At 37.3% G+C, this 13247-nt stretch overlaps 1 protein-coding gene across 3 annotated transcripts in view; it reads left to right on the forward strand.

The window, feature by feature from the left end:
- Oma1 (OMA1 zinc metallopeptidase) overlaps window positions 1–13247 on the forward strand; it is a 108693-nt gene that overhangs the window by 6197 nt on the left and 89249 nt on the right. For all 3 annotated transcript variants that reach the window (XM_004642591.2, XM_023702687.1, XM_023702688.1), the window contains exons 2-3: window positions 7589–8094; window positions 11612–11840. In XM_004642591.2, coding sequence (XP_004642648.1) covers window positions 7604–8094; window positions 11612–11840 — 720 coding nt within the window. In that variant the 5' untranslated portion in view covers window positions 7589–7603. The remainder of the gene's footprint in view (window positions 1–7588; window positions 8095–11611; window positions 11841–13247) is intronic.

A 13247-nucleotide genomic window follows, 5' to 3' on the forward strand; every position in this document is an offset into this window, starting at 1 on the left:
GGGCTGGCTGGCATGTGGTGCTGGGGGATTGAACCGCTGTCCCTGTGCTTTGCTAAGCTTGTTCTAAGTAGGTGCTTTAGACCACTGACCCATCTCACCAGCCTTTAAGGGACCTTTTCATACTTGATACTAGTCCAAAGATTGTAGGTACTTGAATTCAGCAAAGTAACCCAGTATAGTCCGAGAGTCCATAAGAGTACTGGGTTATCAGCAGAACTGGTGATTGTCAGAAGTTGTTGACTTAAGTCTTTTACAGCTCAGCATATTAATATGGCATTACTTTTTATACCTCGTGGTAACACTTCTGCTGGATGGTTAAGACTTAAGTTAAGACCTATATAACTAAAAATGTAACTTTTGTATCTGACAAGGTCAGTCAAATCCCTCAGGATTTACCCTGAGACTATATACAGCACCTTATCACTCTTTTGTCAGTGTCAGCCATGTGGATAAGTCATGGCCATTGCTTGACCAATTTGCTCTCTGTGAAAGCCTGAGAGAATTCTCTCTAGGTGACTCTCCTTAGGCACACTATACATTGTTGATCGCTTTCCTCTGTAGTCCCATAATCTCCTTCATAAGAAAATTTAGGACACTATTGAGTTGCAGGATGTCATAGTAGAGGTTCTCATGTCCTGAGTCCTCGCTGACCTTGAAGGGCGAGGGCCAAAATATTGACTATCCTTGTATCTCCTCTATGTCTTTTAATTTTTGGTCCGCAAACTTTCGTTGTTAAACATCCAGAAGAGAAGCTTAATGATATTATTACCCTGTAACAGAGACAGTTGAGCTTAACATCACTGTCTGTCTATCAAACACATTAGACATAACAAGGAACTGCTATTTTCCAACAACCATGGATATTCTTTTTTTTTTTTTTTGGTGGAACCAGGGATTGAACTCAGGCCCTTGCGCTTGCCAGGGAAGCGCTTATTCCACTGAGCCATTTCCCTGGCTAACCATGGATATTCTAAAATTTAAATCCCTATAGAATGTGAAAAAAAACAATTACACCTTTTTACACAGAAATTTAGAAATCAAACCATATACTTGTCTTGTAGCAAGACAGTCCTATGACATTTTTTTTGTCTCTTTATTACCTTTTTTTTCTTTTTACAAACATTTAAAGAGTATAGCAATAATTAATACATTAGAAGCAGTACGCATTTAGAAAACCAAAATGACAGGTATTTGAAGCGTGGTTTTAGTATTACACATTTCTATCCTCAATGTTGCTTAGTTCACAGATATCAGTATATGGAGTTAGTCAGGGTGAGAATTCTACCCATTAACTGTTATATTCAAAAACCTGATGGAGATTCTTAGGACCTTTGCTTAACCATCTTGTTTATATACATGTATGGTTTTGCCCCGGCCATATTTCCTAATGTTTCTTTCTCTCTCTTCGTTGTTCAGTCCTTAAGTTCTTGCTTTCCATTTAATTGTGATATACCTTTCATTTTTTATTTCTTCTTTTGAGTTCTTACACTAGGGAGACAATACGATATTTACACATGTGGGTCTGATTTATTTCACTTATGAGTATATCTTCAAGTTGTATCTACATATATAAAACCTTCGAGTTTATCATTCTTTATAGCTGAGTAATACTCCATTGTATAAAAATACCACATCTTTTTCATACATTCCTCAGGTGACAGGCATTTTGGTTGTTTCTAAGACTTGGCTACACAAATTGTGCTGCTATGAACATAGGTGCACATATATCACTATGATATGATGTTCTCAGTTCTTTTGGGAAAATTCCCAGAAGGGGGATAGCTGGATTGAATGGAATTTCTAGTCATAGTTTTTTGAGGAGTTTCTACACTGATGTCCATAATAGTTGCACTAGTCTACATTCCTACCAGCAGTGGTCAAGGGTTCCTTTTCCCCTGCAGTCTTTCCAACATTTGTTGTTGGTTGATTTCTTTATGATAGCCATTTTGCTGGGGTGAGATGGTATCTCCTTGTTTTAATTTGCATTTCATGAATGAGAGATGTGGAGCATTTTTTCATGTTTTTATTTGCTTCTTGTATTTCTTCCTCTGAGAAGTATGTGTTCATATTGGATGCCTGTATTTGGATTGGGTCTTTAAATGTTGGGGATGTAATGTTTTTTAGTTCTTTATAAATTCTAGATAGAAGACCTGTGTCTGAGTGCTTATTAGTTAAGATTTTTTCGAAATTTGTGGGTTGTCTTTTCACTGTGTTTGTAATTTCTTTTGACATGCAAACTTTTCTCAGTAAGAAGAGGTCTCAATTGTTAGTTCTTTCAAGTATTTCCCATGCAGTTTGATATTTGTTCATAAACTCTTTGCCTACTCCTGTTTTCAACATTTCCACCTACTTTCTCTTCCAGGAGATTTAGTGTTTCTGTTTTAATGGTTAGATCTTTAATCCATTGTAACTTTAGTGCATGGTGATAGACCTGGGTCAAGTTTTAGAGCATGTAGAGAGCCAATTTTTCCAGCACCATTTGTTAAAGAGGCTATCTTTCTTCCAGTAAGCATGTTTGGTCCCTTTGTCAAAGATAAGATGGCTAAGTGTGTTTGTAGTTGCATCTGCATCTTCTAATCGATTCCATTGATCTTCAGATCTGTTTTTTGGGGTTTTTTTGCAGTACCATGCTGATTTTATCACAGTAGCTTTGTAGTATAATTTCAAGTCAGGAATTGTAATGCCTCCTGCCTTGTTTTTGTTGCCCAGGATTACCTTTACTATTCTAGTTTTTTTCTGATTGCAAATAAATTTTAAGAATGATTTCTCTAGATCTGTGAGGTATGCTGCTGGTATTTTGATAGGGAGTGCATTACATCTGTATAAATATTTTGAAAGTTTAGCCATCTTCACAATATTGGTTCTTCCTCTACAGGAGCAGGGAATATCTTCCTATTTTCTCAAATCCTCTACAATCTGTTTTTTCAGCGTATTGTAATTTTCATTGAATAAATCTTTTACTTCAGTTATATTAATTCCTAAGTATTTTTTTTTCCCACAGTGCTATTGTAAAAGGTATTGTTTATCTAATTTCTCTCTCAGTGCATTTGTTCTCTGCTATTGACTTTTGTGTACTTTTTATCCTGCTATGCTACTGAGTTTGTGTATTAATTCTAGTAACTTCTTGGTCTTCTAAGTAGAGTATCATGTCATCTGCAAATAATGATATTTTAACTTCATCTTTATCTATTCTTATTCCTTTTATTTCTGTGTGTTGTCTAATGACTAGCTCATGATTCCAGAATTATATTAAATAGGAGTAGTGATAGAGGACATCCTTGTTTTGTACCTGATCTAAGAGTAAAAGATTTGTTTTTCCCCATTTAGAACTATGTTAGCAGTTGGATTTTCATAGATGGCTTTTATCAGATTGAGGTAGAGGCCATCTATTCCAGTTTTCTGTAGGACTTTGAACATGAATGAGTGTTGAACTTTGTCAAAAGCCTTTTCTGCATCAATTGAGATGATTTTGTGGTTTTTGGTATTGGCTCTACTGATATAAATGTATTACATTTACAGATTTGTATATGTTGAACCATCCTTGCATCTCTGGGATGAATCCTACCTGGTCATGGTGTATAATCTTCTTTTTTTTTAGAAGAACACTTTTTTTAAATATTTATTTATTTTTATTTATTACATTTATTTATTGTGTGTGTGTGTGGCCAGCTCAGCCCACCAGGGGGCGGGTCTGGCTGGCATGTGGTGCTGGGGATCGAACCGCGGTCCCTGTGCTTTGCCAAACTTGTTTCAAGTAGGTGCTTTAGACCACTGAGCCATCTCTCCAGCCCCGTGTATAATCTTCTTGATGATTTGCTGTATTCTATTTGCTAGGATTTTTGCATCAATGTTCTTGAGGGAGATTGACCTGTAGTTTTCTTTCTTAGTTGCATCTTTCTCTGGTTTTGGTATCTGTATAATACTTGCCTCCAGTAATGATTTTGGAAGAATTGTTTCCTTTTCAGTTGCATTGAAGAGTTTGAGGAGTATTGAGATTATATCTTCTGTAAAATTTGTTGTAGAATTCACTTGTGAATCCATCAGGACCTGGACTTTTCTTTTTCGGTAGGTTTTTATTACATTTTGAATTTCATTGGCTGTTACTGGGTTATTGAGAGTTCTTATATCTTCTTGATTCAGTTTTGGTAATTTGTACCATTCTAGGGAATCTGTCCATTTTTTCTCTGTGTTTGATTCTGTGAGAGTAAAGATTCTACAATTCTAAAATTCAGATTGATGATCTGAATTTCCACAGGGTCTGGTAATTTCACCCTTTTCATTACTTATTGCTTGAATTTGAGTTTTTTTCTTTCATCTTTTTGATGAGGTTAGCTAGGGGCTTATCAATTTTATTTAATCTTTCAAAGAACCAGATTTTTTATTTTATCTTTTTAATATATTTATTATTATTACTTTTGTGTGTGTGTTTTTTAGGGAAAAGTGTACAGGGTGTTCAGGGTCTCACTACTAGATTGGACTCATAGTGATCTGGTTGCTTACAGCCTCCTAAGAGCTGGGATTACAGGTGTGTGCCACCACACCCAGTCTCCATTGTCATCTCAGGGCGCGCTGGGGTTGGTGCCGGCATGGCAGGCCCATGGATTGAGCCCCTAGTCCCTGTGCCTGCTTGCAGGCGCTTTAATCTGCTGAGCGATTTTGCCGGCCCCAAGAGCCGGCTTTTTGATTCATTAATTCTTTGTATTATTTTCTTTGTCTCCATTGCATTAATTTCTGCCCTAATCTTTATAATTTCTTCCCATCTTTGGGCTTTGGGTTTGGTTTGCTCTTCCTTTTCTAGACATTTGAGTTACAACATTAGCGTATTTGTTCTTGTTCTGTTTTCCTAATGTGTGAGTTCAGAGCTATAAATTTTCCTCTTAGAACTGCTATCATTGCATCCTACCAATTCCAGTATGATGTGCTTGAATTTTCATTGAATTGTACATATTGTTTAATTTCTTGTTTAATTCTTTAATAACAAACGATGTTGAACATTTTTTTCATGTATTTGGCATTTGTACTTCATTTGAGAAGTGTATATTCATTTAAGATGCCCATTTTTGAGATAGAAGGCTTTTTTATTTTTTGCTTTTGTTTGTTTTTTTGGCCGAACTAGGGATTGAACTCAGGCCCTCGCGCTTGCCAGGGAAGTGCTTATTCCACTGAGCCATCTCCCTAGCCAAGATGCCCATTTTTGGATTGGGTCTTTAAATTTCAGGGGTTTGATACTTTTCAATTTATGTGTTTTAGATAGAAGTCCTTTGAGGGACAGTTGGCTAAAATTTTTCCCACTCTGTGGATTGTTTTTTCTTTCTGTTTCTTATCTCTTGTTGTGCAAAGCTTTTTAAAAGCAGAGATCCCAGTTGGTTGTTTGAAGCATTTCCCATGCAGTCTTTTTTCTTTTTTTAAATGTATTTAGTAAAGGTCTACAGGGTCTCACTGAACAGATTTGACAGTGATCCTCCAGTTTTCAGCCTCCTAAGCCCTGGGATTACAGGCGCGCACCACCATGCCCAGTCTCAGTTGCTATCTCAGCCTGCTCCAGGAGCAGGGCCGGCATTGATGGGAGGGACCAAATCCCGGTCCAGTGAGCTGTCTGGTCAGCCCTGCAGTCTGGGTTTTGTTCATGACTGGGTTTTGTTCATGAACTCTATATACACCTATCTCCATCTACTTTCTCTTCCAGTAGATTTAGTGTTTCAGGTTTTAATTGCTACATTTTTTATTTTTAGGTTTTTTAAATTAGTACATTTTATAGTACATGAAGATGGTGTTCCTTATGGGGAATTGGTGCATGTGCAGGACACAACTGAACTTCCTTCTCCTCTTCCTCTCCACTCCTTCCATCTCTCAATTGCCTTCTAATTTTCAAGAGATCTGCCTATTTCCTCTGATGTTTTATTTTGCTTTTGTTAGTATTTTGGGTTTCTCATTTAAGGGAAACTGCATCTTGATTTATTTCACTTAACATTGTGGTCTCAGGTTGCATCCATTTTCCTACAAATGACTCGTTTATCCTCTCTTATGGCAAAGTAGTACTCTGTGGCCTATCAGTATGTTTTGTTTATGTACTGATCTGCTGATGGACATGTAGGATGATTAAGCTTAAACATGTGGAATACAATTACATGAGTGCCTTTTTTTGCTAATGTTGTCAATTGTGTGATTTAGGAGTTATTGATTGATATTTCTCTTAATTATGGATCACACTTCCTACTGCTCGCATACCTGGTAATTTTTAATTGTAAATTGTATCATGTTAAGTTTGATTTTTTCTTTTTTTTTTGTACCAGGGATCAAACTTAGGACCTTGCACTTGCCATGCAGATGCTTATGCCACTGAGCTATCTCCCTGGTCCTTGATTTAGGATGGTGTTTTTTTTTTTTTTTTTGTATTTTAGAGAAGGGTCTACAGGGTGTTCAGGGTCTCTCTACTAGATCAGACTCTTAGTGATCTGTCTGTTTACAGCCTCCCAAGAGCTAGCATTACAGGTGTGCACCACCACGCACAGTCTCAATCACCGTCTCAGTGCATCCTGGGGGTGGGGCTGGCACAGCAGGCCCAGGGATCGAACCCCTGGCCTCTGCACCTGCTTGCAGGTGCTTTAATCCACTGAGCTATTTGGCTGGCCCTTGCATGTGGTTATTAATCATAAGCAATTTGATCTCTTTTGTTCAGGTCAAAATAAATTTCATTGTGGGACTGATTTTTCATTAACATTGAGGCCAAATCTTTTTGAGTACTCTGTCCAGTGCCTGTGAATAATGTGTTTTTGCTTTTGGTGAGTGGGAACAGACACAACTCTGCCCTCAGTGAGTCCTGTGATTGTACCCTTGAGTCTTTTCAGCTCCTCTTTCTAAGCACTGGGGTTTTCTTACACATGTATGCCCTGATAGGACTCAGCTCATAGGAGGGAGAGCTTCTCTACAGACCTCTTCAGTTTTGTTTCTGTGTATGTCTGTCTTCTCTAGTTTTTCTGTCATGTCTACTAGCTATGCGGGGCTCTTGGTGTTCCCAGCTTCATCTCTTCAGTTGAGGGGACCACTGAGCTCTGCCCAGTTTTCGTCTTGTTTCCCATTTCTCAGCCTATCATTGCCTGTTGTCTAATGTGTTGAAATCACTATTTTATATGCTCTATTTTCCTAGTTGCTTTAGGTAGGATGGTAAATCCATTCCCTCTTCCCCTGTCAGAATTCCTAGCATTTTGTTTAAAGAAAATAATTGTGCTTTAAAAGATGTTAATTTTATATACTATTACATACTTTTCTCTTTTACTGCTCATAAAATTTTACTGTTTTTAATCCAATTTGTTTATTTTCCAAATAGTTTGCTGTGAAAATAAAAGACACCTTCCTGCTAAAAATTAAAAATGAAGTGAAAAAAATCCAAGTTTCTAGTGTAGACTTTGTACAGTAGAATGTCATACTCAGTCTTATGGCATTACTGAAAGACCCTACTGTAGAAGCAGGGTAACCCAAGATAATGTATCAAAGAAGGTCAAGTGTGGCATCTGATTCATAAGCATTATATTCCCATTTTGATGAATAAATATTTTCCACAGATTTTGTTTTATTTTTTATGTTCCAGATAATCAAGTGAAAGATGAGTTTCATTTACGGACTGCTGTCTACTACCAGAAGTTCTTTTGTTTTCCGGCTGAATCCACTGGGCAACTGGAAAAAGTGGAACTCACTAGCAGTAACTTCAGCATGCTGTCATCAGTCACAAAGGCACCATCTAGTAAACAGGTGCCAGGGGCTTACGTTATTACATCAGTGTGACAGGCTCACATTTGCGCCTGCAGACTTTCATTTTGACAGGACTTTCTATAACAGAAGACCAGGATTCTTCTCAAGGGCCCAATGTAAGGATGTTCAGGTGGTTACCCACAAATGTTTCTTTTGGAGTGACTCTTTTCCAAGATGGGCATTAACTAAAGAGGGTGCAGTTTTTCTTGGGTGCCCTCTGATGTTATCTCCTTTAAGATCTGTGAGGAATTTCCACACTTCTTCACGAGTTCAAGCTGCTCCTGTTCCTCTCCTGTTGATCCTTCTGAAGCCACTGCAGAAACTATTTGCAATCATTGTGGGCAGGTAAAGTAATTTTTTGAAGTATTTATATTTGTATTGATTTTTATTAAGCTTTACATTCACATTTTGTATCAATTTGTACTAATTAATAAAAATTAAGCAGTAAGGGCTGGCCAGATAGCTCAGTGGATTAAAGCACCTGCTTAGGCAGATGCAGGGGTTGGGGGTTCGATCCCTGGCCTGCCATGCTGGCCCTGTTCCTGGTACCCACTGAGACTGTGATTGAGACTGGGTGTGGTGGTACACACCTGTAATCCCAGCTCTTAGGAGGCTGAAAAACAGGAAGGATCACTACAAGACCAGTCTGTGTAGTGAGACCCTATAGACCCTGTACTAAATGCATAAGAAATAATAGTAAATAAAAATTAAGCTCTAAGCCAGACATATGGTACATTCCTGTAATCCCAGCACTTGGGAGACTGATGCAGCAGGATCGCTGTGAGTTTGAGGCCAACCTGGGCTACACAGTGAGTTCATAGTCAAGCCTACACTGCATAGTGAGACCCTTTCTCAAAACACTAAAAATGCTTAAGTATTTATAAATGTATACTATGTTCTCATATTTTGCATAAAATTAAGTTAATAAACAGTAGGTCCTACCCCCTGAATGTAAGAGTTAATAATCATGAAGTAATTTTCTTCATATTTATAGTATAGAAAATCTTTAAAAGTTATTACATAATTGATCTAGACATTTTAAAAAAGATTTTGCAATTGTAAGAAGAATCAGAAGCATTTGTCATAACTAATTTTAGTGCTTGATGCTGAACTTGAGAAGTTTATAACCAAGACATTCAACAGGGGGCCAGGGTCCTACTTTATAAACATCCTGATTCTGTGCAAGAGGACTACATGGATATGGTGTGCAAGTAAGGACCCACCCTACGGTGGGCAGCCTGCATACAGTTTAAGCATGGAAAAGAGGCTCCCCCTGCCACTCCTCTTGTTGCTTTTGCTGTCTTCTGCCACCTTGAGCAGTTGCCCTTGTGCTGTGGCACTCTGCCTTGGAGCCAACTAATTATGGAGTGAAACCTCCACAAACCAGGCTGAGTAAACCTCTTCTTCCTTAATTTTGGGTGTCAGGTATTTTGTCTCAGTAACAAGAGAAAAGTAACCAAGACACTCATGTATAGAAACAGAACTTACAAATATTGCTTTCGTACTTTGTGATATTTGAGGCAGTGAATCCTTAAACTGGGAATCTTACTTGTGTAAGTAAGATCTCATGCCTAGTTAAGTTAACTCTTAAACCAGTAGTGTTTGTTTTTTTCTATTCTGTTTCCAGAAATATTTATTTTATCTTAGTGGGTTTAAAAAAAAACCCACCAGTAATTACAATATTTATGGTTAAATACTGGTACTACTGCTTTTTTTTAAGAAACCTGCTTATTTCTTAAAGATTGAAGAAAGGTATCTCTTTATAAAGATTTAAAAGTAATTTTTTTTTAAGACAGGGTCTCACTGTCTAGTCCAGGCTGGCTTCAAACTCATCACAGTCCTCCTGCCTCAGCCTCTGGAGTGCTGGGATTATTACAGGTATGCACTACTATGCCCAGCATCTCTTCATAAAGATTTAAATTGTACAACTGTGAAGTGACTTCTTACCCTTCTTCACTTTCCTCTAAGTTGTTACTTAGGGGAAACCCATTTTTTTTTTTGCACTGGGAATTGAACTCCGGACCTTGTGCTTTCCAGATAGCTATGTCCAGATTGCCACTAAGCTATGTCCCCAGCCCCTGTTTTACTTTTTCTTTTTCTTTTTCTTTTTCTTTTTTTTCTTTCTTTTTTTTTTTTTTTTTTGGCAGAACCGGGGATTGAACTCAGACTCTTGTGCTTGCCAGGGAAGCGCTTATTCCACTGAGCCATCTCCCCGGCCCACCTATTTTACTTTTAATAAAAAGTTCAGAATGTTTCCTTTGTAACTTGCTGTATTTATTCCTTAGAATGATAGCTTTCTGATTTCTTGTGTATTTTTGTTCTTTACATTCTTCATTTTTAATGTTGCTACTATAGTTGTAGCCCACCTAAAATTTCCTTTTATGTATTTGTAAAATTTTTTTTTTGTGGTACTAGGGATCAAACTCAGCACCTTGTGCTTGCCTTATGCTCCTGAGCTATATCTCCAGCCTCAAATTTCCATTTATAATGTGTTCTAGATGCATTGTAAATCAATGTCACATGAAATTTTAAATGGGAAATAAATATGCTTCACAGTTTGATTTATGTCTCTTTTGGTTCAAGTACTGTTTAAAGGCATTTCATATGTGTCACTGTGACAGAATACCTGAGAAAATCCCCTTAGGAGGAGGAAGAAAGTTTATTTTGACTCATGATTTCATTGGATGGTTGCTGGCCCTGGTGCTTTGGGCCTGTGGTGGCACAGTACACTATGGGATACACAGCAGAGGAGGCCTGCTCCCCTCATGGTGGCCAGGAAGTAAAAGGAAACAAACGGGCTGAGGTGCCAGTGTCCCCTCAAGGGCACATCCTCTTGTGGCCCAGTTTCCTTCACAAGGCTCCCCTAGTGGTTCTGCCACCTCCAGTTGTGGTTTAGGCTGACAAGCTTTAATAAGTGGCCTTAGGGAGTCATTTCCAGACTGTAGCAATCAGTTAGTAAAACTGATAAAACTTGAAAGAAGTTGTTCTGTGAAGTGAATTTTTGAGAATGATAAATGTATGTGTTAAATTTTTATTATGGTTTATTTATTTTACATGTAAACTCACAAGGAACAATTTTGTTCCATTGCTTGCTGTCAAAATGTTTCTGAATTTTCCTGAGCAGTAGCGATTACCTGGTAGAGACTGGATCTTCCCATCCATTCTCTATAGAATCGTCCATTTCCTTACCTACAATGCAGCTCATCATGCTACCTATTCTTGCTAGAAAGACAATGCAGTTTCTGCTTCTGAGAAGCACTTATTGCCAAAATTAATGCGGAGGTAGTTTCCCTTGTATTTTGCTGAGACGCTAGCAAATTGTGCCAGAAGTCTTGGGGAGAATAGCGGTTAAAGGTGTAGATCTTTCACTGTAAGCCTCAGATGTTTATTGGGTATTTATCCCTATTCCATGCTTACGTGCTTAGACTCAGCAAGGTCATCTCTTCTTGCACACCATATCCTCATTGCCTTGTTCTCTCATTACCTCTGTGACTCTGGGCAAGGTGCTGTCTCATTTTCCAAAACTCAGCTTTTAGAAGATTAAATGAGATGACATGTGTATAATGACAAGAGTCCTTTGCATGTGGTAGATAGATAATGTTAATTAGTGATAGTTATAACTACTCATTTAATGTTTGTCCTAAAAATAGGTAAAGAAGAAATTTATAATTTCAGAATATTTATCTATGGTTCTATATAGTTGTTTCTCTTTCACCATTTGGCAAATAATTTTATAAAGTTATCTTCGCAGAGACATGTATCATAAAGATGTGTTTAATGCTGTAAAATTCTAGGGTGTGCTTCTGCGTTTCAGTGTGCTCCTGTGATTACTACCACTTTGCACTTCTCTCTTTTACTTTAGAGGCATAAGAAAATGGTGGCAGGCACTTCCTCCTAACAGAAAGGAACTATTTAGAGAGAGCGTGAGGAAGAATAAGTGGAAGCTGTTTCTTGGTTTGAGTACCTGTGGGCTGTTATTTGTAGTGTTTTATTTCACTCACCTGGAAGTAAGCCCGATCACAGGAAGGAGCAAACTACTATTGTTGGGGAAGGAGCATTTCAGACTTCTCTCGGAACTGGAATATAAAGCAGTAAGTAGTAAGAACTGTTGGATTTCTTAAACACGCAAAGCAGCAGAGTTTCTTAAATATGAAAGATGTACTACTTTGTAATTTTAGATTCTGATATGAAATTAGTATTTTGTTCCCAGAAGGCCTCATATCTTTCACTTTTACTGTTCCTGCTCTCTTACTACTTTCCTCCCGTTTGCCCTGCTGATGCCAGCCCAGCATGTTCTGTTTGCTGTCACTCTCTCAGGAAGCCTTCCTTGGTGGTTCACAATAGCTTAGGCAGGGCCCTAGAACAAGCCCTGCAAGGTATTCTTTGTTCAAAATGAACTGTGAGCTAGCTCACACTCATTGATGGGCTGCACGCTTGGTGCTCGGGATTAACTCTCCCACTTCCTTCTCTATTTGCTGTGCTTTTCTTTCAAATCACTTTCTTGAAGGTAACTTAACTATTTACTTGGGCAACTTACTGTATTTTTTTGAATATAAAACAAAAGTTGCAATTTAGAAATCTTCACCCCTTTAAAAGTATAATAACTCAGGGATTTAGGCATTGTAAATTCTGGTAAATTCTTTGAGAATGGAGTGTGTCATTCTGTGTAGTGTGCAGCATATCCCTGGTGTGTGCACAGTTTCTTTTCCTGAATTGTCATTTGTAAGCTTCACTTGGCAGCTTCAACACAGTTAGATCTTTGTATCTTTTTATTCTAAGCTTTAGAGTTTATCAAAGGAAATTTACTAATAAAAAGAGAAATGATACTGGCTTTTCACTGTAAAATTGTTCATAATCAAGCTAAGATCAATCTCTTGTAGTAGAATATATAGAGAGGTTTGAAATAGCTTTTAGAATTTAGTTTATTAGATGGCAAGGAAATAAGACATACTTTTCTTTAGTATTTAATCTACACATGTAGTACCTGGTTGATGTAAAAATTCAAGCACATTATAAATATTGTAAAGAACTATGATTATACATAATCTTAACTACTCAAAGGTTAATAATACTGGACTTTTGTTTCAGGCAGCTTACATTGGTGAATAAGCTTTAAAATGCTAATTGATGTAAGGAGTATTTTTAATTCATATTCTGTAAAATTATGCATTTTTGTGGCGTGTCAAAGAAGGTTACTAACTTGTTGATTCATATGTGAAATTACACATTTTATAGAAAGTAAAATATTTTCAGAATACCTTTAATTCTATCACTTTGAAAGGATTTGTCATGAATATAACTTCATAAAAAAGTGTCTTTGTACATAATATGACTGTGGCTAGTCATAATATCATTTAGAGAAAATGATATGCCTAGTTGAGATTTCAGTAATTTCCTTATACTTTAAAATTAATGAAATAGCCTTTCTGGGCCTAAGTTTAACCTTTATATTCAGGTGAGGCTGTTTTTCTATTTAATGGGTTATAAAGGTAATTTTC

The sequence above is a fragment of the Octodon degus genome, unplaced genomic scaffold, assembly GCF_000260255.1.
Source record: "Octodon degus isolate 3935 unplaced genomic scaffold, OctDeg1.0 scaffold00156, whole genome shotgun sequence".
In the NCBI taxonomy this organism is placed as follows: domain Eukaryota; kingdom Metazoa; phylum Chordata; class Mammalia; order Rodentia; family Octodontidae; genus Octodon; species Octodon degus.